The sequence below is a fragment of the Rhinolophus sinicus genome, chromosome 7 (assembly GCF_057876585.1).
Source record: "Rhinolophus sinicus isolate RSI-liver-muscle chromosome 7, RSI-T2T, whole genome shotgun sequence".
Lineage (NCBI taxonomy): Eukaryota > Metazoa > Chordata > Mammalia > Chiroptera > Rhinolophidae > Rhinolophus > Rhinolophus sinicus.
In genome coordinates, this window is record NC_142507.1 from 42,590,917 (window position 1) to 42,614,972 (window position 24,056).

General features: G+C 49.5%; 2 protein-coding genes across 13 annotated transcripts in view; both read right to left on the bottom strand.

The window, feature by feature from the left end:
• Nucleotides 1-146: 146 nt before the first annotated feature.
• Nucleotides 147-24,056, bottom strand: part of PSRC1 (proline and serine rich coiled-coil 1) — a 97,281-nt gene continuing 73,371 nt past the window's right edge. The window contains exons 1-8 of one of the 10 annotated variants that reach the window (XM_019730516.3): nt 6,550-6,650; nt 6,115-6,172; nt 5,966-6,023; nt 5,083-5,524; nt 4,606-4,720; nt 4,264-4,515; nt 3,859-3,952; nt 147-408 (exon numbers count right to left, since the gene is read on the bottom strand). In XM_019730516.3, the coding sequence (XP_019586075.3) occupies nt 363-408; nt 3,859-3,952; nt 4,264-4,515; nt 4,606-4,720; nt 5,083-5,524; nt 5,966-6,023; nt 6,115-6,133 (1,026 nt within the window). In that variant the 5' untranslated portion in view covers nt 6,134-6,172; nt 6,550-6,650 and the 3' untranslated portion in view covers nt 147-362. Of the gene's footprint in view, nt 409-3,032; nt 3,627-3,854; nt 3,953-4,240; nt 4,516-4,576; nt 4,721-5,082; nt 5,862-5,965; nt 6,024-6,114; nt 6,175-6,549; nt 6,654-24,056 lie in introns of those variants that run through there. The other 9 variants (XM_088799475.1, XM_074319113.2, XM_088799476.1 and 6 more) reach the window with 9 other exon arrangements.
• On the bottom strand, nt 10,545-21,720 carry MYBPHL (myosin binding protein H like). Of its 3 annotated transcripts, XR_002137269.3 has the most exons (10): nt 21,419-21,720; nt 15,534-15,622; nt 14,832-15,027; nt 14,463-14,602; nt 14,164-14,323; nt 13,927-14,063; nt 12,724-12,910; nt 11,806-11,850; nt 10,769-10,791; nt 10,560-10,645 (listed from the first exon to the last, which is right to left on the bottom strand). XR_002137269.3 is itself a non-coding variant. In XM_019730511.3 (9 exons), the coding sequence occupies exons 1-8, from the start codon at nt 21,561-21,563 to the stop codon at nt 11,840-11,842; spliced, it is 1,065 nt and encodes a 354-aa protein (XP_019586070.3). In that variant the 5' UTR covers nt 21,564-21,720; the 3' UTR covers nt 10,545-10,645; nt 11,806-11,839. The 3 variants fall into 3 exon arrangements, 2 of the variants coding, with proteins under 2 accessions (XP_019586070.3, XP_074175035.2); XM_019730511.3 differs by lacking the exon at nt 10,769-10,791 and having other exon boundaries at nt 10,545-10,645; XM_074318934.2 differs by lacking the exon at nt 10,560-10,645 and having other exon boundaries at nt 10,751-10,791.

The following is a 24,056-nucleotide window of genomic DNA, read 5'->3' on the forward strand; positions in this document are numbered from 1 at the left end:
GAACCCGTGCCCCTGGGCGGCGGCCGGGCCACCCCAGCCCCTCTCCTCTCCCTGGACTGCGACATGCTGCAGCCCAGGTGTTTGCTCAGTTTGCTGACCCAAAAGTGCTTCATTTCCCTGCCCGACCCGCACGTGGGGAAGGCCAGTCATGTTAAGTTGCGCTTCTTTACTGTTGTGTGGGTAGGGCGGACAGGAAGAGGAAATACAGTGCTGACTCAGTTGCTCCAAGCACAGGTCTCAAGTCTGGGTTCTGGGGTCCACTCACCCATCCCCCCAAGATCAGATAAACCCCACTCTGTCTGACTTGCTGTGGCCACTGAGACGTTCTATTTTTAACCCCTTCCGGGAATTGGCTCTCTTCTTCAAAGGACCAGGTCCTGTTCCTCTTTCTCCCCGACTCCCAGCTCCCTGCGAAGAGAGAGTTAATATATATATTTTATTTATTTGCCTTTTGTGTTGGGATGGGTTTGTGTCCAGTCCCAGGGGGTGTGATGTGGCTGTTACAGGTGGGGTGTGTACCCAGCAGTCCTGGCCTGGGGAGCTGAGGCCCTTCCCCTTGCTACAGACTGTCATCTCCCCGCCTCTCCCCTCCCCTCGGTTTTGCCAATTGCTATCCATTTGAGTCACCATTTATGCTAAGCATGTATTCCAGACTTGTCACAGACTTTCCTCTGGAACAGGTGGCTAGAAAAAAAGGATTGGGGCAGAAAACATGCTCCCGTTTCTCATTTGTAAGGCTGATTTCTGGTTTTCCTGCCATGGATCCTCCCCGACCTCTCCCCTCAGCAATTCCTGCAAAGGGTTAAAAATTTAACTGGTTTTTACTACTGATGACTTGACTTAAAAAAAATACAAAGATGCTGGATGCTAACTTGATACTAACCGTCAGATTGTACAGTTTGATTGTGATTGTAAATATGGTAGGGTTTTGTGTTTTTTGTTTTTTGTTTCATTTTCCCATACTACTGAATAAACTAGTTCTGTGCGGGTTGAGCAGCGTCAACATGTACTCCTGTTTGGTGTCCTGTCCTTCCAGAGGGAAGGAGGCCTGGCCCCTGGAAAAGCACAGCAGGAAGGGCCCAGAGGTCATGGGACTCAGATAGCAAGTGGCTGGTGAGCTAGCCCCTCGACCGAAACCCCCAACAGTTTTTCTCTCCCCATTAGAAATGAAGCAGCTACTCATAACCTAGTCAACTGTGTGCTCTGCAACATTATTTCTATTCTCAAGTTTGGGGAATTACTTCTATTTCCAAGTTCTGTTCAATAAACTAGATAGGGAGTTAACCTTGGGGCAACAGAGGGTAGTGACTAAGAACACAGACCTGGGAACTAGATTGACTTCCTCTCTCTTGGCCTTAGTTTCTTTGCCTGTAAAATGAGGATGATAATAGCATCCGCCTAATTGAGCTTTTATGAGAATTAAATGAGTTAACACATGTAAAGCGCTTAGAACAGTTCATAGTGCATAGAAAGAGGCCAGTGAATGTTGGCTTCCCTCTTTGTTGCTACTGGTTGGGGGCAGGGGTGGAGTGCATAAAGAAAAAAATAGAAAGCCAGACCAAAGGGAAATAAGCAAGTAGCTGAACAAGGGCTGCTGTGGCCCGCAGGCCTCCTCCCTAGTTGGCTCTGCCTACTGCACGTTGCTCAAGCAGGTTTGGAGCGGGATGGGGCTGGGGGTGGGTACAAAACTCAAGACTGATCGAGGGCCAGAGGGATGTCTTGTCCTCTCCCGCCACCAGGTGGCGACAGCACATGGGTCTGCCGCTCCTTTTGCTTCTAACGACGGGACCTGCCAGGGCCTGGCCCACACGCAGGCCACGCCTGCCATTTGCTGGCCACACCTAAGTGTGTGCCTCGCTTGCCCACCTTCCAGTGCTTCTGTCAGAGCGGGAAGTCACCAACAGGCCCTACTCACTAGTGTGGGACGCAGCTGGGAAACACACCTGAGGTGATCTTGCCTCTACCAAATTGCTCCAGAGCCAAATACTCAATGTGTCTCCACACCCTCTCCCCTAACTCAATTCTTGGAATCCCAGAGGCTGCAGGAGTTGCTGCAAGAGGCTGAAGAGAAAGATGAATGTGTAGGCAGCTGTCACTGTGACATAGGTGAATGTATGAAATGAACTTGAAGATCAGCCAGAAAAAGAGAAGAAAACAGTGACAGGCCCCTGGCCTGGGAACAGAGGGAGGCACTTCAGTGCCTAAGTTGGGTGCTTATGGGCATATAAGAGTGGGGGGCGGCACCAGCTGGCACTCCACTCTTTGCCCAGCTGCCGGCTGGCTTCCTTGAGTCCTGGCCTGGCCTTCAAAGAGTAACATTCTCTCAAAACTCACAAGGAATTGAGTTTGTTCTGGTTGCAAGAGTCAAAGGCTGTGGGAAAAGGGAGACCCTTAGTTCAATCTCTTAAATGAGTCTTTGTTGTTCATTCAACAAACACTCATCTTGCACTCACATATTTTTTCCATAAATGAATGAAATTCTCTGCCACATACAAATCACAACACTAGACACTGCAGGGGATCATAAATCCTGGGGCTGCCCCTCAAGTCTATTAGGGGAAACAAGAGGAGAGCACCCACGACGCCAGTGAAGTGAGGTAGAACGTGAGAGGTTTTCCGATACCTTCTACCTGAGGCAACCAGCGAAGCGGAATACCAGAGTACCCAACAAAAGGTCCCTTCACCCCACAAGCACAGCAGACAAGATGCTGAGGAGTTCCTAGGAAGATCCATTCTCTTGTCACGAAAGGACACCCAACTTTAGCATATAAATAATATATAGACCATGGCTTAATAGCCTCACATATTGTGAATCAAGCTATACTTAATTTGATCTGGACCTTTTAATAACATACAAATCCTGGGAAAAGACAGCCTGTTCCTATCTAATGTCAAAAAGGGGGGTCGTCACAGCTTGATTAGGTGGCCCTATCTAGGACCTGCCTGGGAAGCCCTTCCTGGCTCCCTCATTGGAATTACATAGGTATTTATTCCCAATCTGTTAGAAATTAGAGAGGATTCTCTTTCACATATACAGAGAATATAAAAATACATTTATTTTATTTTAGAAAAATGCAAGCCAACAGAGTAAGCTTATCATAAACTGGCCTGTTTAAAAGTCCGGATTCACAGGGAAAAAGTTCGGAAGCCAAGTGGCTGCCTCTGCCTTTCCAGACAGGCTGGATGGAGTTCAGTAGAGGAGGTAATTCAGGAGGAGAGCAGGGAGGTTATCTAGAGGTCATTCACATGTAAATGTCCAGGGAACCACTGCCTGGGAAGAAGATCAAACTCGGGGGCTGAACATAAGAGTGGGGGTAGATGAGGACAACCCACTCTTCCGCATTTCTTATTTCCTGTTTGTGAATCTCATTGCTGGGAGGCAACTTCTTTTCCCTGGTCTTCTTTCAACCCCCTCCAGTTCAACCCCAATCCACCCCATCTCTCATGGTCTCTACTACTGGGGCACCGGCCCAGGTGGCATCTCTTCCTCCTGCCCCTGGGCCAGAATCTGCTGAAGTGAGGAACTGCCTCCAACGAGAGGGGCTCGGGAGGCCGAGGAGAGTGAGTCCAGGCAGTGACTGTAGTGTCTGCTACTGAATCCTTGCTTGCTGTCCTGATCTATTTACCTAGAGAGACAGGACGAACTGCTTTATTGTTCTTCTTCCTCAAGCCCATATGTTACCCGGCTGAGTTCAAATTCCTCAGGGTAGGAAGACATGGGACACCCCCGACCCTCCAGGCTCCCCTCCTTGTCCCCAGCTTGCCACGCAGGAATCAGGACCGATCTATGACTTGTACATAACAGCTCAGAAGCCCAGACGACAGTGGAGAAAGAGATAGCATCTCGCCCAGTCTTACCTGGTAGGTCCTGCAACTGCAACTTTCCTGGGGGGCTGCAGATTACTGCGAGTGGTACCAGTGACAGAAAGATTTGGTCGCTGGGAAACAGGAACTTGATGGGAGTTAGCAAAAGAAATGAGTTAGCAGCAAGTTCACGGGACCTTCCAAAAAGAAACACTGGATGAAGGCAGAGTTTGGGATTACTGCCTTTCCTCCCACCCACGGTATTTGAAAACCAAGACTCAAAACTCTTGGCCCAGGCCCAAATTCTCTCCTTAACTCAGTCTGGCCATCTTCAAATAGAGCTGTAATGAAGATGGAGAAAGTGGTCATTGTTACCATCTCTGGGAGGTACGATCTACCTGGGCAGGAGTAGGTATTCTTCCTCCTGACTTCTTACCCTTATGGTCCGTTCTTCCTCACCTCTGTGCCCTGTGGTGCTTGGTCTTGGAAGTCCTTTCCGAGTTGACAGAGAATCTGGAGCGAGGGCACCTTTGCTGGGTGGTATACTCCGGCTGGTGAGTGGCACCCGACTGGCAGGCCTGGGGATGGCCGAGGGAGCAGGCAGTCGACTGGAAGGTTTAGCAGCTGCTCCCTGTGGCCGAGACGGGCGCTGAGAGTTGCTGGTAGAAGGCTGTGGGGCCAAGACTGGTCTGACCACGGGGGTAGGCGGGCCTGGTGCAGAGGAACAGAGGAATTTTAGGCTAAGTTCCACAGCCTCCCTACTGCCACTCACCCACAGCTTTGCTGCCCAGGTCTTCTCACTTGCTGTTGCTCTCCCATTGGGCCCAGCTTTTCCCCGGATTGGAGGAGTTGATCGGGAAAGAGGAGAAGAGGCTGGGCTTTTGGATGTGGGGAACAGATTGCAAGTGGGCGACTCCTGAAACAGAAAAAGAGACACGAAAAAAAAAAAAGGGACTAGAATGGAAAAAGAATCTGTTCTGCTGGCTGGTTAAGGGATAGAGGTGGAGGGTTGCCTAGATCCCAGTAAGGAACGGCAGAAGTTAGCTGCCGACACCATCATCATCACTAGTACCGTTTACTGAGAGCTTATTACAGACATTAGAGGGCTATGCACACAGTGGTAAGTGCATGGCTTATGGGATTTCGTGTAATTCCAATAATTCTACGAGGTAGAATTTTACTATCCCCATTTTACAAACAAGGAAACTACTTCATGGTTGTACCAAGTCACACACTATGCCTGGGGGCACACATCCAGCCCAGACCCTCCAAACTCACCCTTTTCACGCTGGAGGGCCTCTTTCCAGAGGTTGCCCGAAAAGCCCTGACTGACCCCTTCTTCTCGCTGCTCCGCAGTCGGGGTGGCAGGCTGCTTGGGGAGGGGGTGCTCCGAGCCAAAGAGCTCACAGTGGGCAGCAGGTCTCGGACAGGACTGTCCTTCAGCACAAAGGTCTCCCGCCGAGGGCTGGGCTTCACCCTTCGAGGCGCGGAGCCCGCGCCTGTACTCTCCGGCTCCTGCAGGGCACACTGTTCCAGCTGCGCTGCCAGCCTGTTGGCCTCATCGAGAATCTCCTCCAGCTTCTCTGGGCTGAGGCGGCCTAAGCTGAACCTCAGACCCTGGGGGGTGGGGGCCACCGCATTTGGGTCACTTCGGTGGGAGAGGCCGCGTCGGGGGCGTTTCTCTGACGTCACCAACACTGCTACCTCTTCCTCCTCACGACTGAGACAGAAAACAAACCAGGCACTGTGCCCACATGGAAGAGAACAGGAGACTGTACAAGAGAGACTGGGCAAAACCACGCAGAGCCAGAGACACAACCCCAAACTCTGACGCCCATGTTGGCTGTGAGATCTGGCCTCTAGGTTTGAGAGACCGGGTTCCGTGAGGCCTGACAGGCCTTTAGCATTTACTGACATTGGAAATTATGCCAGGATGGAGATGCAGCAAATCCACTTACCCTCTTTCTTAACACCCTGCAATCTCATTCCAGCTTCTTCCTTCTCCCAGTAGTAGTGTCATAGAGGCCCAAGAGAACCAGCCACCCAGCAGCCCCAGCACATCCAGCCTTGAGACCCAGGTTTGAGACCAAAAATTCACCAGTAAGGGGCTAGAGACAGAGGCATCGGTGGAGGAAAGTAAGTAGGATAAAGAGGCTGGTACCTGTCAGATGGTGACAGCCCTCCAAAGTCCAAGGTCTCATCCACTATAAACTTCACATCTGTAGGGGAGTTAAGAAGGAATGCCAGCCTTGTGTCCCTAACGTGGCTCTCCATCACAGGGCCTCAATCTTCCCTGCAGGGCTTCCTTACCTTCCTGCAAATCTCCCATGTTCCAGCCAGCAGGGGTAGGAGTCAGCTTAGATCTGAACTGGAGAGAAAACGTACTTCCCTCAGATCTCCATCCTACCCAAGGCTCTCAGCTAGGGTGCAAGCCAGGGGGTTGGGAGTCATGCTGGAAATAAAGCAAGCTTCCCAGGAGCAGCACCTGCCCCTGTTACTACCGTTACCTCCCGGGAAGGTGCGGAGAGCTCCCCGTGCACTCCTACCCCTCTCCGCAGATTGCCCTCCCGTCCCCCAGGCGACCCGGCCTCCTCACTGGGGGCGGTCTGCGCGCTCTATTTTCCTCCCTGCCACCATCCTCCGGGTTCTTCCTCTCCCCAAGCCACCTTTCCACTCCCCGCAGCACCACCGCCCCGCCACACCTCCAGCTCAACTTCAGTTTTCACTTTCCGCCCCCCGACTCACCTCCCGTGAACCGTGCTTTCTTCGCACAACTCAGTCCCGGGAATCAGCTCCGAGGGGGCGGGGCTCCTTTCGAATCTCTCCGGCCCACCCACTCCTACCACATGTGCACAGTGATTGGTGGATCCCAGCATCCCCCGCCCCCAGGGGGCGGGGCGGCGGCGGGCCGCTGGCCGGAAGTCCGCCGGTGGGGCCGTTTGGAGCGCTAGCCATTCCAAGAAAGACTCCAACCCAAGGGCTGAAGCGGGGAGGTCGCGAGCGCGCGCGCGTGCCCGGGAGGCCTTTGCTGGCCAATGACTGGGGGTTTCGCTCCCCTGTCATCCCTTCTTCTCCTTTCCCTCCCGGAACTGCTAGGTGGAGCCGGGGTTTGTAGCCCCAGGGACCGGCATGGTCACCTGATGCCTTTCGCGGCTGTCGGCCCAAAAGCTAACGCTCTGACTGAGAAAATTCGTTTCCTTTGGCTCACTCCACATGCAAGCGCCGCGTTTGCTAGATTTCCTCAGTGGCGATTTTTCCAAGCTACGGAAGTATCTAAACACTGATACGTTAGGTATATCGAGGTTCTCTAGGAAGTACCTTTTCCATGGCTTTTTAGGAGAGAACGTTCAGACCCTTAGGCAGCCAAGGTGTAAAGAAAACAAGGGTCTTTTCAGACAGGGCGATTCAGACAGGGAGATTGGGGTTCAAATTCAACCGTGACCCCTCCGTTTACAAGTGGCGCAAGCTTAAATCAATTTGCATTTATTTTAAATTAAAAAATTTTTTATTGGGGAACAGTGTGTTTCTCCGGGGCCATCACCTCCAAGTCATTGTCCTTCAATCTAGTTGTGGAGGGCGCAGCTCAGCTCCAAGTCCAGTCGCCTTTTTCAATCTTAGTTGCAGGGGTGCAGCCCACCATCCCATGTGGGAATTGAACCCGCAACCTTGTTGTTGAGAACCTGTGCTCTAACCAACTGAGCCATCCGGCTGCCCCAAGTCAATTTTTATATTTGACCCTTGCTTTATCTATGAAGCGAGGATCGTGACCATCAGTTTCATGGTTGGATGATAATTACGAATATCAAGTTTTATACCCTGCCGGTCAGGGGCTTTTGAGGGTGTGTTTGTAACTTGCGACTTCTCTAAACTCAAAGCTGTGTTTATAAAACACTTAAGCCCACTTATTAGGGATTTCCTTTCTGTTGTTTCCAAGTGTTGCCTGTGAATAGGCTGGGTCACCAGTTAACAGAGTTCAGAAATGTTCTAAAAATTAAATCAAAAAGGTCCTACAAATGGGCTGAAGAGCTGTCCTGTAAACAAAGAGCCTGAGCGCTAGTCTCCAGTATTTGTGGGCCATTTATAGGCTTTCTTGTTTACTTCCTTGTTTTTAGCTGCTATGAAGTTGAGGTAGTGAGGTTGGCAGGAGTGAGATATTACTGTAATAAACGCCACCAGAAGCAAAGGAACCTTGAAATGTAATGGGGTGATAAGGGAAAGGGTGGGGAGACTCAGAACTTGCAAGCTTATGTGAGAAAGAGCTGAGACAAGAGGACTGCCTCTTTTTCCATAGGATTGCTAGTGAAGGTGAAATTTCAGTTGCCTGTAGGATTCAGGATCTATGGAGGTGGGAAAACCAGAGCCAGTATCTTCCCTCTCCAGGCAAATAGTGGCAAAGTGGAGATCTGGGGGAAAGAAGTTGTTAGTTAACTGCATTCTTTCTTTCCCTAGGAACAGCTTGAGTGGGGAAACTGCACTTCTTCACCCGTATTCAGGTAATTGGGGGAAGCAGTTTTGGCAAATTGGAAGTTAGTTTCTCCTAAGGTAATTTATCTGCATTTTTCCATCGCCAAATTATGATTTGGAAAACTGTTGCAGTACCAGGAAAAAAAAAATAGCAGAACTACTTTCTCTTCCAAATGACAACAAAGAAAAATACAGATTTCAGGTACAAGAATTCTTCACTTAGCGTAAGGCCACTAACCTGGAAATATTTGTCCCCTGGAGCTCAACCCCAAAATGATATGTATGAACACGTGTTTAAGATTTTGGATAAATAATAAATAAGTGAATTAATGAAGAAATTATAATGAATTATACTCCCGCCCAGGCACATGGTAGGCCTTAGTTCAGAAGGTACTCCAAAGTGATAAATACATAAATCAAAAAAATTAAGATTCCAGTGCAGGTCTTCTTGAATGCAGAAGATTTTGTTCCTTCACCATGAAGGTTGAGCATATGTGAACTTTAAGGGATAGTCATTGAGTACTTCAACAAATAGCAGAGGCATGGAGCTGGGGGCTGAGGCCAGAGGTCTAACTGATGCATAGGGCATCATAGCTGAGAGTACTTGATAGTCATAATTATCATCCGAACCATGAAACTGACAGTCACAATCCTCACTTCATAGATAAAGTGAGGGGTCAAATGTAAAAAGTGACTGAGTACTGCTAGAGGGAGGCCTCGTGGCTGTCCTGTACCTGACTGGTTGGCTCTGGACTCTGCTGCAACCCCTCAACATTCGCAGCAGGGTTTAAGTGCATTAGACCCTACAAATGATTTGTGTGACTGTTTTCTCAGGTTACCCAAGGATGGTACATAACTAGTAACATTCTAGATGCATAGGAAGAAGTTAATTTATGACACGCAGTGGATGCCTTGGGACATTGGGTCTTAATTCTCATAGAACTCCAGTTGAGAAAGGCTAGAAAACATGCTCATTTTCCTCAACGTAAAATAGACCTTAAAATAGTCTGAACAAAAAAGCCTTTTACACTCTTCTCAGCCCAAACACATCCCCTTCCTCCTCAAAATCTTGCCTAATATTTACTGGATCCTGGAAATCTTTTCATTCTTAAGCCCATATCTACTTACAGTGGAGGTCACTGAGCAAAAGAGATGAGATGAAATAGGGAATGCTTGAGGTCAAACAGACCTGGTTCAAATCCTAGCTCTGCTACTTACCAGCTGCATATTTGGAGCTATTTATAAGGCTAAACTTACTCATTTGTAAAATGAAGATCACAAGAGACAAAGCACTTAGTTCAATGACTGATGCATAGAGGGCTGTTTCAGTTATATATTACCATGTGACACACCACCCTGATATTCAGTGAAACCACAGCAACCATTTATCTGCTCATAATTTTACAATTTGGGCAGGGTTCTTCAGAGACAACTTGTCTTCCCTCCACAAGGAGTAGATAAGGCGTAGATGAAGGGTCCAAGGTGGCCACAAATAGCTAGGGCTGTGGTGTTGGCTGTCAGCGGGGATACCTGGTTGTCCTCTATAATGTGGCCTCTCATAATTCAGTAATCTGTCCTGAGATTCTTTACATGGGAGCTGACTTCCAGAAGCAAAAGCAGAAACTACCTGACCTCTTAATAAGGTCTAAGCCCAGAACTGGCCCAGCATCACCTCCCCTACATTCTTTTGGTCAAAGCAGGTCACATGATCAGCTCCAATTCAAGAGGAGGAGAAATAGACCCCAACTCTTGATGGGAAGAGTACCACGCCCACCAGGATGGGAGGAATTGTTGCTATCTTTTGCAGATTCCATCACAGAATACCTTCAGTATCTTACTTGTTTAAGAATGAAAACAAACGTAAGCAAGGGCACCTCACCTTAATTCTTTCTTGAGGGCTTAATGAGACTGCTCCAATTTCTTCAGTATCTCCCAGCCCTCAAGACTTAGGGGGTCTGTCCTTAATTAGCTATGTATATATATATGTGTGTCCTGCTGTCTGATCTCTGTGATGGCTGTGCATCCTGTTACCCAACTTTTACTGGCAAGCCCAGAGAGGAAGAGAGCAAGCCGTCTTCAGCGTCTTTCAGCACCTCACACTGTATAGAGTTGAACTCAGCTCTGTCATGACTATCTAGGGACAAGACACTGTTAGAAACCTTTGTGGAAGAGAATGTAGCTATGGAAAGAGAAAGAGGAGTCTGAGGGTTCTGAGATTCCATAGAGTCTGGCTAAAGAATTCCAACTTCCTAAATGGTTTTCCCATATGGAAAAGCTCAAACAGATGGACAGTTATGCACTGAGAATCCACACATTTATTTAGACCAGTCCAAACCAGACGCTGTGCTGGAGCTCAATCTCATCGCAGTCAGGCTTCCTGGAGGCACAGAAAAGAAAGAATTTACTATGGCCTAACAGCAAACAGCCAGAGCATATCCAATGTGCCGAGGCATCCCCTCTTCATGGTCCCTGGGTTCTGTGCTATGAATTCTCTACTTACCTGGCTTCATTGCTGGGCAGCAGCTGGGAGAGAGGTGAAAGGACAATTAACACTAACAAGGCTACCATTAACCCAACATCATCCTGATGGGGAGCTGAGGGGATGGTGAGAGGACAGTCTTTGCAAGCCAACGGGCAGAGACCGCTCTCCTGAGAAGCCTGTACTTTTAATGCATCCCTTAGGGTTTTCATTTGCTGTTTAGCAATGGTAGGCTGAAATAAATGGCTTCTGGGATTGAATGCATTCTCAATTTTTATCAGCTAGGAGCTGTAAGTCAGAGGAGACATTGGGAAACAGTCCTCTTTAATTCTCTCACGAGCTGCTTTTCACCCGACTCATCAGTTTGTACACAAGATTTCTACTATGAATGATTTAGACTCTGAAAGTGCTGTCAAAGTCTAAACAATGATTTGGGTTGCCCTTTGCCAGTAATGTGCTGCTTGGAACCGCGTACCCAAATGTTCAATTATTATTGACATGTAATGATCATGATGGTTTTCTTTTCTTGGAGGGGAAGGAATCCATAACCTTCAAAGTTAAAAAACAGGCAATAAATCTGTTTCTCACCATGCTTACGATACTGAGGTAGAAACACTTAATTGACAAGAGCAGCTTCCTGTCCCCTTTTCCACGCTGCTGCCGTGTAGTGGTGGTGACTCTCACCCGTCCTCCACTCTTGATGGTTCCCTTGACATCTTTTCTTATAGCACCGGCCTCCCTCCCTCCCACAGAAACCCCTTCCAATTAGATGCTATCACTCTTCTTCAGAGGACCATTAGGTTTAATTCCTGTCATGAACTTGAGGAGTAAAGACAGGTAGAAGATGTGACAAAAATAGACTTCATCTGTGGTAAGTTCACTCCATGGGGATGAGACTATTAACTTACATTTTTTAAAAAAATGGATAAAAGAAAAGTTGTCACCAGTGAATGCATATGGTTGGAAGGGTCAGGAATACAGGAATACACATCTATCTCAACAACACTAGCCGTAAACATCAAACACTCCACTCAGACACCCTGCTTCTCTTTCCTTACCTTCTTCAGAGTTGCCCATGCCTCTTAGAGAGCCTCATTCAGGAGCTGCAAGAATCCCGACATTTCTCAATGTTAATGTCTCAGAAATCTCTGGGGAACCTTCCTTTGGAGTACTGAGGAGGGATATACTTCTCTGATTTTTTGGGAGTCCATGGTGCTAACAAGGGGTGTGTCTGGGCATAGGGAAGAATAGGGCAGTTAATGACCCATTTATTCCTGATTCATGCTCCACACACTTAGAGAGTGCCTGTTGTGTCAGAAACTAGGCTCAATACTGGGGGAACACAGGTGAATAAAACTGTCCCTGCCCTCACGGTGCTCATACTTTCCTGGGGAAACAGATCAGTAGACAGACAATTATAAGAACAATGTGCTAAAATGCAATGATCTAACAAGGTGACAGGAATGGATAAAGGAATGAATACTTTAAAAGAAGTAGAGAAGATGTGCAATATTTTCTTTTCACAAACCAGAGGGGAAAGTCCTCTGGTTTGTCTAAAAGCTGCAGGTTCAAACAAACAGCTGCAGGTTTCCTGGACTGACTAAGAAGAAGACTGTATAGTTTCAAGAAAAAACACCTGGTGAGGAGACTTGGGCTCTTTCCACCATAGTGCCAGCTCCTCACTTAACCAACACTAGAAATCTTGGGTAAACCAATCACCTTCTGTGCTTCATGTGTCTCCTTTGCAAAATGGAAATAGCTATTCTTCCTATATTACAGAATTACAGTGGAAAAAAATGAGACAGTGGATAAGAAAAACGGCTCCTCAAATACATCCTGATGGTGACAGAGATGAGAAGGCCTAAAAGGGGAAGCAAACCAAGCCCTTCTCCATGTAGGCTTGTGTCTCTGCCCCTGCTTCCCCCCTTTGGGAGACAGGAGATGACTGTCCCCTGAGGCATAGATCCTGCCCTTACCTTTCACATCCACCCGACAGTCCACCGAGGCCTCCCCCAGGGTGTTAACGGCCTTGCAGGTATAGATGCCCCCATCAAAGGGACCAGGCTTGCGAATTTCTAGCGAGCAGATTCCCAGGCATGTGAGGGCTCTGTACTTGGGGTTGCCCTGGATATCCATCTTGTTCTTCAGCCAAATGATCTTTGGCTGGAAGATAAAGATGAGGGGGCAGCAGGGGTGGTTAAGAACCAATTGTCATTTTCATGCTTAGTCTCTGAGACTCTTTGCCAGTGACAGGTTTGGGGACACACCGGTCAGAGAAGCAGGAGTAGGGTGCTTTAAAAACAGATGGATCTAGAAGAGATAATGGCCTCCATCCCTTATATTTGGGAAGGGGTTCCACTTCCAGTACCTTCAACAGCCCCCATGCTCCTTCTGTTGGTTGAAAAGAGCACCTGAAACCTTGTTTCGTTCATCAAGTATGTATTTCTGATCAGAAGAAAGGCAGTCACTTCTATTCCACCTTGCTCAAGCAGCCCCGTCATGGATCCAAAGACCTGGGCGTCAGGATCTCATCTTCTCTGTATGTACATTGCTGAACCAATCCTATGCTAGTCCCACTGTTGCTTGGAAAGCCAGTCCTGTCCCCTCTGGTTAGAAAGTAGTTTCTAAAATGGGATTATTGATACTCTCTTTCTGAGATGTTATCCCTACGTAGTTTGGTCCAGGACTCATACACAAAAGGTACTTGGTAAAGGTTGTTAGTGGCATTTTATGCCATGTGTGGAGTACAGTGGCTAGAGTGTTAAGGGTTGTGGCTAAAGGCTCAACTCTAGGCAGCTTGTATGTGTGTAGCCCTGACCAAATGACGCCTGGTGGTGGTGGTGGTGGTGGGGAGTGGGGTGAGTAAGGAGAAACCAAGGGCACTCCATCACCCCTGCCAGAGAGACAGCTTTGAAGCTCATGCCCAATTGCCAGCCAGTCAGAGCAAGACATCTGCATATATGAGGAGCAGACACTAAAAGGAAAACTGGGAACATTATACACATCAGCCTGTCTTGGACTCCAAGTGCCCTGGCTATTTCTACATAACCTGCGGTGGAAGAGGCAGATGATGGTGACGGGAACAAACGTTTTGGTTAGAACGCTCTTCACCATAGCTAAGGTTAGAGCAGGAGCAGGAAGCAGCATGGCGCAGCCAGCCCCGAGACCTCCCTGCTCACCTTGGGAAAGGCGCGGACACAGCAGTAGAGCTGGGTGTCATAGCCGGTGACTGTAGTGCAGTCTGCCAGAGGCTGGGTGAACTTTGGAGCTTCAGAGAAATCTCGCTGGGCAAACCCCGTGGTCTTATAAACAGTAGCTGAGGGGACCAGGAAGGGCCACACTGTGGTGTCTGAGATGCCATCCCTCTTCAACTCTTTATTCTTAGCTCTTCCCAGTTCAGGGTCTCCGTGCCTTACCTGCTTTCTGGATGTGGGCAAGGTCGGCAGTGATGGGGGCTGTCTCACTGAGCCCACATTGGTTCTCAGCAAAGACTCGAAACGCATAGGAGTTGCCGACGATGAGACCAGAGACCGTGCAGCTGGTGTGGTGATAACGCTCCAGCACCGTGAACCACAGCTTCGGGGTCCCAAGAAGATGCCGTGAATGAGACACCTGCTTTGTGAACTCAGTCCACCTCAGCCCACCACGTGGAGCTCCCAGAGCTCCATTCTAGAATGTGCTATGCTTCCCTCCCTCCCTCCTAGCTGGGCCTCACCCCATATTTTGTGTCAGCCTTCTGCAGCATGTATCCCAGGAGTGCCGCATTGCCCGTATCTCGGGGAGGTGTCCACTCCACGATAGCATTGGAACCCCAAACATCCACCAACTTGATACTCTGAGGAGGGCCTGGCCTCTCTGAAAGGGTCAAGCGCGACAGTGGGCATGGTACAACTCACATGGGTGGAAATCACCCCAGCAGTGTCCCCTGCCCCTTCTCTGCTCAGCCACCCTCCCTTCACACACCACTGTGTCCCACGCTCAGTGTGGGGGAGGCACCCGAGCTTCCCCAGCTCTCTGCCAAGTCTCCTTCTCAGCCTGGAGAGGGAGCCCCTGAGGACCTCTCCATCTTCTTCCCACACCATACCGATCACCAAGATGTCAATGGTGGCAGTGGCCTCCAGGCCACCCAGCTGCACTCTGAGCTGGTAGTGACCGGAATCAGCCCGCTGGGCTTCTCGGATGAAGAGGATTGAGTCCCGCTCCCCGTTCCGCACGCTTACACGACTGGCATCCAAGGCACCGCCATTATGTGTCCAGGTGGCTTGAGGTTTGGGTTTGCCCTGAGAAATAGGGATGAGCTGTGAGCAGTCCCTTCCCCCCAGTTCCACATGGTGACTTACTTGGCTTGCAGCTGCAAATTCCTTGAGTTAAAGGTCGATGGACTCTCCCAGGGGACTTTGTCTTTTAGCAATAGCCGAAGGATCATGGGAAAAGGGGGATGGCTTTGGGTTTCCCACTCGCTGGGAATTTAGGTCATGGATACCCAGGGCAGCTGGGACTAACAATAGCTGCCCAAACTCCGGAGGGCCCTCCCACTGAGAGCTCCCAGACCTCTGCTGACTGAAGGGCATGGATTAGCCTTACGTCATCAAATGGGCCCTGACCCGACCCACCCTCAGGAGTATAGATGGAAGGCCCATTTGGCCCCACACTTCTGGTGACATGGCTCTCTCCATTCAAGGCCAGGACGACTGCCCCACTGCTAGCGGGACTCTTGGTATCTGTTTCCAAATCAAACCCTGTCCTGTTCCCAGCCATAGACCCAGCATGGGGCTGACACGGTCACCTGGAATGGGATTAGTAGTTTCACAGTGTCTCCAACCTTCCGGATATAGGTCTGCCGCAGGGCCCGAGGCAGACAGATCTTCGGGTGCTCTGAGTGGTGGAAAGAGAGAGAACGGTGGTGAGCCTCCTGTGGAGGGAAGAGTAACACTCAGAGGGAGTGGGCACTGCGTTCAGCTATCCTCCTTGGGCAAGTGAGCCCGGCATCACTCAGCAAGTGAAGTCCTCTCGTGGGAATGGGAAGATCGCTCCCATTGTCTTGCTGGGATTTAGGGATGAGCAACTGGCAAAGGATTCTCAAGAGCATTAAAGTCTTGGCAGGAAGAGCACTAGAGTGTGAGTCTGACACGTCTTTTAATTTGTAACTCTCAGCTCCCAACTTTCCGTTAACTGAGATTTCTTTTTTCTGTTGGTGCACAGGCCAGTCCAGTCGGTGTGGGTTGTCTTTCCACCCATTTTCTACATTTGTCCTTAACAACTCTCCTTTTATCAGGGCCACTTTCAATGTTACTGTGTTTCCCCGAAAATAAGACCTAGCCGGACAATCAGCTCTAATAGTCTTCTGGAGCAAAAATTAATATAAGACCCGGTATTCTATTCTATTCTATTCTATTCTATTCTATTCTATTCTATTCTATTCTATTCTATTCTATTATTCTATTCTATTCTATTCTATTCTATTCTATTCTATTCTATTCTATTCTATTCTATTCTATTCTATTCTATTCTATCCTATTCTATTCAAGACCCGGTCTTATATTATAGTAAAATGAGACCGGGTCTTATATTAATTTTCGCTCCAAAAGACACATTAGAGCTGATTGTCCAGCTAGGTCTTATTTTCAGGGAAACACGGTAATCCTGACCTCCAAGTATCAGCCCTGCTCCCCCAGTTTGGTGCCAGACTCAAGGAGAAAGCTTTCCCTTCCACAGGCAGAGTCAACAGCCTGGACCCACTAGGACAGCACGGATATCATTGCAGAGGGAGCGGGCGTCTAGGTCCCTTCCTCTGTATGGCTGCCCTGCTCGGTGCCTGTGGAGTATTCTCCCAGTTTGTGGAGGATCACTTTTGCAACCAGAATCTGGGAAAGATGAAATGCTCCACTGCTCACTTCCCCTTGGTCTCCCAGGTGTGTTCAGTGAGAAGAGAGATTAGATCTTGTTTATTGGCTTCCAGGATAAAGACAGGAGATGCTCAGGAAAGTGCTGAGTGAGGTTTGGAGAATGACCAGGAGTCATTTCTCTCCTCGGCCTCAGGCTGCCTTGGCTGAGAAAGTGCAAACATCTCACCAGGGTTCCCTCGGGGGCCTGGCTAAGACTGACACCATTTTCTAGCTTTATTGGGTCTTCTGTCGCCTCCTTTCTCAGGCAGAGACAGTCCCCTGCTGCTGTTGTCTTAAGGAATGTGACGGTGCCTCAGTTCCCACCAAAGCCCCGGCCTCCCCCGAGTTCATTCCTAGCAGTTGGGAAAACTCCACGCCAGCACACAACTGCAGAAAAGAGCACAACTGCTTGATAGTGGATTCCAAACTTTTTGATAATATTCATTTCCCTGTAAATACTTTCCTGAGCATTCACCCCAGCATATGTATGTTTATTTATAAATTGAACTGTTTAAATGTATGCATTATATAATGCAAAATTTTGAATGGTGAGATTTAAAATACAATACACGGAGGTTTTGCTATGTTCTTCCTATACCTCAAATTGTAGACCATCGTTTGGAGACCAGGAACTTCACTCCCACAATTTCCACCCCATTATGAGCTCGAGATCACTTGGTCTTTGTAAATGAATATAAACCCCCATATTCAGTGCATGCTGTCCATTTATCTAGCTTCCCTTTCTGCTGTGTGGCTTATGTTTTCACCTGGGTTGTGCTGTCTTAGGCTGGACCTCACTGCTGCCCTGACAAAAGCAGGAACTAAGGGATACGGGGCGTCCAGTGCAGTGAGGCCCGTCCTGCCTTTGTGGCCTGGCCGCCTTAGTAGGAGCACTACAGCCACAGAGCCCCAGGCAGCTGAGTGACCCTGCTCTGCTTGCCCTCCGTTTGACTTTGGCGGTTTGGGAGGGGGCGGGGCATGAAGAACAGAAGAAGTGTTTGTGTGATGTGTTCCTCTCCTGGGGCCATCTTGGCAAGCCACCAAGGAGTTGAGAACAGGCGGATATGACTTAAGAGTTTTCTGAAAAAAGAGAGCAGCAATTGAAAAGGAGGGTCAAAGCCTCATCTTGTTGGGCTTGGTTCCCCACTGTTGGGTGAGGGAATCGCCCTTCACACTTGCTGGGCAGAGGGCTGGAGACAAGCCGGGTTCTGCAGTCCCTTGCTCTGCCTACAGAATATCTGAGCTATGAAGGGCCTTGATGAGCACCTAGCACAGGGAGAGGAGTGGACGGAAAGGGCTGAGAGAGAGAAACAGGTTTGCTAAGGTGTCCTGGCTGGTTGTGAGGTTGTGCTGCTACCACGACTCCTGTCTCCCATCTAGGAATGTGTATCTGAGGGACCCATTTTCCGAGCACGGCGTATTTGTCCACTCACCTGTCCTCCGGTGTCCACCTGGGACTGGGCACCACAGTCAGCGCTCTAACCGTGACCTTGCCCTGGAGGGAGGCGGCAAAGAGGGGGAAGCAGAGGGACACCCTCAAGAATTGAAAAGGTGGGACGGACAGGTGGCTCAGTTGGTTAGAGCGTGAACTCTGGGCAATAGGGTTCGATTCCCACATGGGCCAGCGAGCTGCACCCTCCAAAACTAGAATGAAGTCAATGAGCTGACGCTCAGCTCCTGGGTGGCCAGGTGGCTCAGTTGGCTGGAGCGCGTCCTCTCAACCACAAGGTTGCTGGTTCGACTCCTCAACTCCAGCAAGGGATGATGGGCTGTGTCCCCCGCAACTAGCAATGGCAGCTGGACCTGCAGCTGAGCTGCGCCATCCACAACTAAGATTGAAAGGACAACAACTTGACTTGGAAAAGTCCTGGAAGTGCACACTGTTCCCCAATAAAAAAAGTCCTGTTCCCCTTCCCCCCTCCAAAAAAAAAAAATTAAAAAGGTTAAGGTGAGGAAAAGAGCCCAGGTGGTAATGCCTGGAAGATGTCCCAACTGAGCCCTGCTCTGCTTAGACCTCAGGCAGGAAATGGGCTTCTGTAGCTTGGTGCACGCTGAGGTATATATTTGTTCCCACTTAGTGTTTCTTTTGTTTCTTACAGAAATATCTTGGAAAATGTTAGCATTGTTTTACCTGAACTAAAGAGAAAAATTAAAGAAATAGGAACATACGCTATAATGGGGGTATTTTATGTGGAACATAAGTTACAATAGGGGGATTCGGAGAAGCATGAGCAGCTCTGAGATGCAGGGGCCTCACGTGGGGGCAGAGAGACAGTGAAGAAAGGCCGACAGCTAGGATGGCGGTTTCCTCCTCCCTGGAGGGCTCCTGGCCCAGTTCTTTGCTTATAAGTGGATTCCCTGACATGATGAATCAATGGGGGACAAACTTCAGTTACTGGAATGTTCTGAGAATTAAGTAGGTGAGGATAAGGCTTTCAGCAGGCTCCCAGACCCGGGTGGGAGGGCAGAGGATGGGCTTAAGGCTAAAGCAGCTGACAAAGTGCGGGAGGTGGCAGAAGTGTGTGACAGCTCCAGGTGCCTGGGCAGCAGCAAGCCCTTCCCCAGCGCAACCCAGGTCTTCTTGTCTGCCCAGCAAACAAGAGCAATCTGACCCTTTGCTGAGACTGGTACTAGGAAGGCTCATTTGGGGCATCTCTTTTCACACCTCCGTAGTCCAGCGAGGTGCTAATTGTACTGACCTTGGAGCAGCATGGCTTTCTCCTCCTCAGATGCCAGAAAGGGTGTGAACCAAAGCCTAGAGCCCGAAAGCAGAACCTAGATTTTCTAAGACTAGGTTTGCGACAGCCACAGTTTGGTTTTCTCCCTTTATAGAGTCTTGGGAAAGTCCTTTGAGGGCCACTGGCTTCCGAGCTGTGTCCCTCTTAGCGCTATGTTTCTCTCAGACAGGATGTTGTCTACGTCTTTCTTAGATATTAGTAGAGAAGGAGACTAAAAGTACTCTCGACACAGATCTTGACTCCTCTTAATTAGAAAATTCCTCGTAGTTCTATCCTATTTCATTCTGCTGAAGTTTATGCCCATTTTCTTGTTCTATGCTCATGGGAAAAAGTGTTCATGTCCTCTCGTAATTTCCTTTCACATGGCTCAAGACTTTGCAGTTCCCTAAGGGCTGGAGGTCAAATTGAGGTGTTTTAATTACGGCCTTGAGACTGAAGAAACAAGATGGATACATTTAAAGAGTGAAAGGGGGTGTGAATACTCAGGTGTGTGTGTGAGTGAGTATGTGAGAGAGTGTATGTGTGTGTACATGTGTAGAGTGTGTATGTGTGTGTGTGAGACAGTATAAGCGTGTCAGTGGACGGTTACCAGAAGAAGATGAACGCACAAGGTGAGCTGTGGCTTTCAAACATAACCAGAGATTTCCAGGGATCCAAAACGCACCAGCATTTCTTAGACATTAACAGATGTCTCGGTTGGGGCCTTGGGCTTATCAGAAACCTGTCTGGAGAAGTGGGATGAGAAAGGAGTGTAGTGACCTTGGGAGCACCTTGTGAAGGACAAAAGTGTCATCTCCTTGCAGACCATGAAACTAAGTTCAGGAAAAATCAGAGGACATAGAAATAGACAACAGTTCTCTGAGGAGAAGACTTGTCACCCCACCCCTTGTGGTCTTCCCCTCATGCTGATGGCTTTAGCCCTGGCTCCCTGTCGCTCTTTCCAATACTGCTCTAGTCATGATTCCCGGTGATTTCAATAGCCGTCCTTCCAATCTCTGCAGGGTCTCACGTCTGTTCCTGCCACTCCTTCGGTGATTTTGTCCTCCCCTGTTTCACCCTGGTTCCTTGGCCATTCTCTAGACCAATAACCACAAGCCCCCATAATTTGAATTTCCAGCATCCCACTCTCATCACCACCTCGGTGGATAGTTGCCCACCAAACTTTACATGATCTCTTCCATAGTATATTTCTCTCTGAGACGGAGCTGCCCCCCTTGCTGTCTGACCAGTGATACATGAGTAGACATGATCAGAATCACTGCTGAGCCAAGGATTTTAAGAAACGTGTTCTCTATTTCTCATTCCACTTCTGGTTGGCTGAACCAGGCGCATGGGGGACACCCCAGGCAAGTGTCACAGAGCTGTCGGCTACCGAAGTCTCAGCCAGGGGCAGCTGGGGTTGGGCGGCAGGGCTGCTGGTGGGGAAAGCTGGGGCTGGAAGGGGCACCCGCCACTTCCTAGTTCCAAAATGTCTCTTTGCCGAGGGGCAAACAGGGACCACCAGGGAGGGGAAGCCAAATGCGTCTCCCAGAAGGACTCTGCTTCCGTGGAACTCACACTGAGGTGGGGATTTCCCACGGGAGCCAGGGGGGTGTTGGGTGGGCTCTGGACCCACGGCCCTGCCGAGCGAGAGACAGAGGGTCATGGACTTCACTCTCGCCGCCCAGTGGCTATAAGCGCTCGTTTCCCTCTTCTCCTGCTCTAGAAGCCTCAGTCCCTTTCTGAGTGGCAGGTCCTCCTACTCCCTGTGACAGACATTTCTTAAAGGTAAAAATAGAAACAGGTCATTTTTACTGTAAAGTGCCCCAAACTCCATTTACTGAATTCTTAGCTAAAAAGCAAAAACCCAGCAGAGACACTTGAGCAGCAAGGAGAGCTCCACCCAGGAACGGAGTGGGGCCCCCAGCAGTACTCCTGCACCCTCAGAACCCACCCACGAAACCTCGAAACCTCGCAGCTCTGCACCAGCCTCCGGAGGAGCGGTCCAGTGCAGCTATCCTCCCAATTCCCTCCACCCAGCTCCCCACACTCCCCACCCCCACAGTCACCTTCTACAGGGGACAGGAGCTGGGGAATGGGGCTCCCGGCCCCCTGTCGAGGCGAAGTCTGGGGTTCTTCAGCATCGCCTGGCCCGACTTCTTTCACCTTCAGTGTGGGTCCCGATGCCACCTGCAGTGCTGTGGCTGCCTCCATGCTGGGCCACCCCACGCTGGGCTCCAGGGGCAGGTTTTCACAGTTGGTGGTGAGGGAGGGACTGAGCACCTGCTCTCCAGCCTCCAGGGGTCCCTGCCACCGGGTTATGTAATTGGGCTGGCCTTTCCCCCACCCAGCTACTCCCAGCAAAAGAGCTAAAGCAGGGGCTCGGGGAAGACGGGGGATCAGACAGCAGCCCAGAATAGCCACAGGAGGAGGGCTGAGGTGGCCCTGTTATCTTGGGAGTGAGATGACATCCCTCACCCAACACCAGGGAGGGAGTTGGGAGCTTGAGCTTCAAATAGCTTCCCCATGTCCCCCACTCGCACGCCGTCCACAGGGGGCCTGTGGCTTGTGTTGGGAGGATTGGGTGACATCTTGACTCCTGCTCTCCAGCTCATCCGACGGGTGCTCAGGTCCAGAGAAAGGGGCCCCAGGATTAGCTGATCCACAGGCACACCTTTCACTCTCTCTCTCTCTCTCTGCTCCCACATTCAGTGAGTCAGTTTTGTCAACTCGACCTTTACAGGGTGTATCCCCATTCTGTCCACCTCCCCCTGGTGGCAGTGGAAGGTTTATCTGTGCTCTGGAGACGCTACCAGGCCTCACTTTGGCTCTGTCACCAACTCTGTGTGACTTGCAAACACATCCCACTCTCTCTTAGGTGTTTCCTCATCTAAAAAATGGAGATAATAACCATAGGCTTGTTGTGAGGATTAAGAAGTAATCTGTGTAAAGTGCTTAGCAGAGTGTGGCCGACTAAGTGCTTGATAAACGAAAGCTATTTTTAGGTGAGGCCAGCACTTGCCCCTTTGAAAGATCCCTGCCTGTGAGATCAAGTGAGAGAGCTGTGAAGAAGGGAGGAGAGCCGGGGCATAAGGTCGGGGGACGCGAGTGTGACTTTTGGCTACACCACGCACCCGTTCCTAGGTGACCCTGAGCAAGTCACTCCTTTTGAACCTCAAGTCTCTAGTCTGTGAAACAAGGGACAATGCTGCTATGATTGTGTTGAGGATAAAATGACAAAAATATAGGAAAGTGGCCAACCCACAGGTGTCACTTACATACTAAAGGTCCTGTGAGTCCCAGGTTTACCAAACCATCATTCTACACGTGCTACACGCTCCATCCGAATTATCTGGCTCCGTCATACTGTTTCTTATCTCCAGAAGGCAGCATCCCCTCTGTGTACGTGTACACATATTTCTATGTAGACTTTGAGAGCAGTTTTAGGTCCACAGCAAAGCTGAGCTGAAAGCACCAAGTTCCCATATATAACACAACCCTCCACCATGCCTTCATTCTATTATGGGAAAGTGTGGTTGAATGAATAGGCTCCTTACTTATTTTCCCCTTTAGCCCTCAATCTGGGGGCAGGATCAGTAGGATCCCGGGCGCCTGTGTTGGGGTGTGGGACCGAAGCCCAGAAGTCCTCTTTGCAACTTGCACAGGGGCTCAGGGCCAGGACAACCTGTAGACACACTTTGGGCCCAGGCCTGTTTATCAGGAGCTAGGATGGCCGAAGAGGGTGACTGTGGAGCTTGCCCTATGGGGCTGGTTATGAGGCCCCATCAGGACTAGTGTGAAGCTCTCCGACCGACTGCTCTTGCCTGACCCAGCCAAGGCCCTCGTACGTAAGTACAGACAACCCCCGCTCCTGACACCCCACTTGTGCTCTGGTGAGACTGGCCCAGGTTTTCAGTCTTAACCATTGGTTGCAGTGAAGGTGTGAAAGAATCAAATTAAAAATGCATACCCTAGGGTCCGTCCATTAGAACAGTCTAATTTAATAGGTCTGGGTGGGACACAGCAACCCGCATTTTAAACAGCAACCTAATAAAATATATGGTGATGGAAGGAGAACTGACTCTGGGTGGTGAACACACAATGGGATTTATAGATGACGTAATACAGAATTGTACACCTGAAATCTGTGTAATTTTACTAACAACTGTCACCCCAATAAATTAATAAAAAAGAAATCTGTATGGCAAACTAAAAAAAATAAACAGCAACCTAGTGATTCTGGTGCAGCCAGTCTTAGAACATTACGTTCGGTAACTTCCTGAAAACAGAGCCACCTTAGATCACCCCCCGGGGGAGGAACTGCTCCACCAGACAACGGGCTCCTCAAGAGCAAGGTCTTTGCCTCGTCAGCTTCAGACTGGGATGCCAGAATATATTCTACGGATGTATCATCCGAGGATGGCAGGCTGCGGAGCCAGCTCAGCCTGGGCTAAGGGCTCAAGGAGAGAGGACAGGAACCTCTCCTAGAAGAAGTACTTTGGAAGAGAGGAGAGCTGCAACGCTTTGAAGGTCCTGAAATGCAATGGATCAGGAAGGACGAGGAGAGCAGAGAAATTTAAGAGGGGCGACTGGAAAGATACCAAAGTTAAACTTCAGTGTTGCCATTTGTCAAACCTGCTATAAGGAACACACAATTCAGGAGAGTAATTATACGTTGCTGTGTCCACAGGAACAGTACAGCAACTG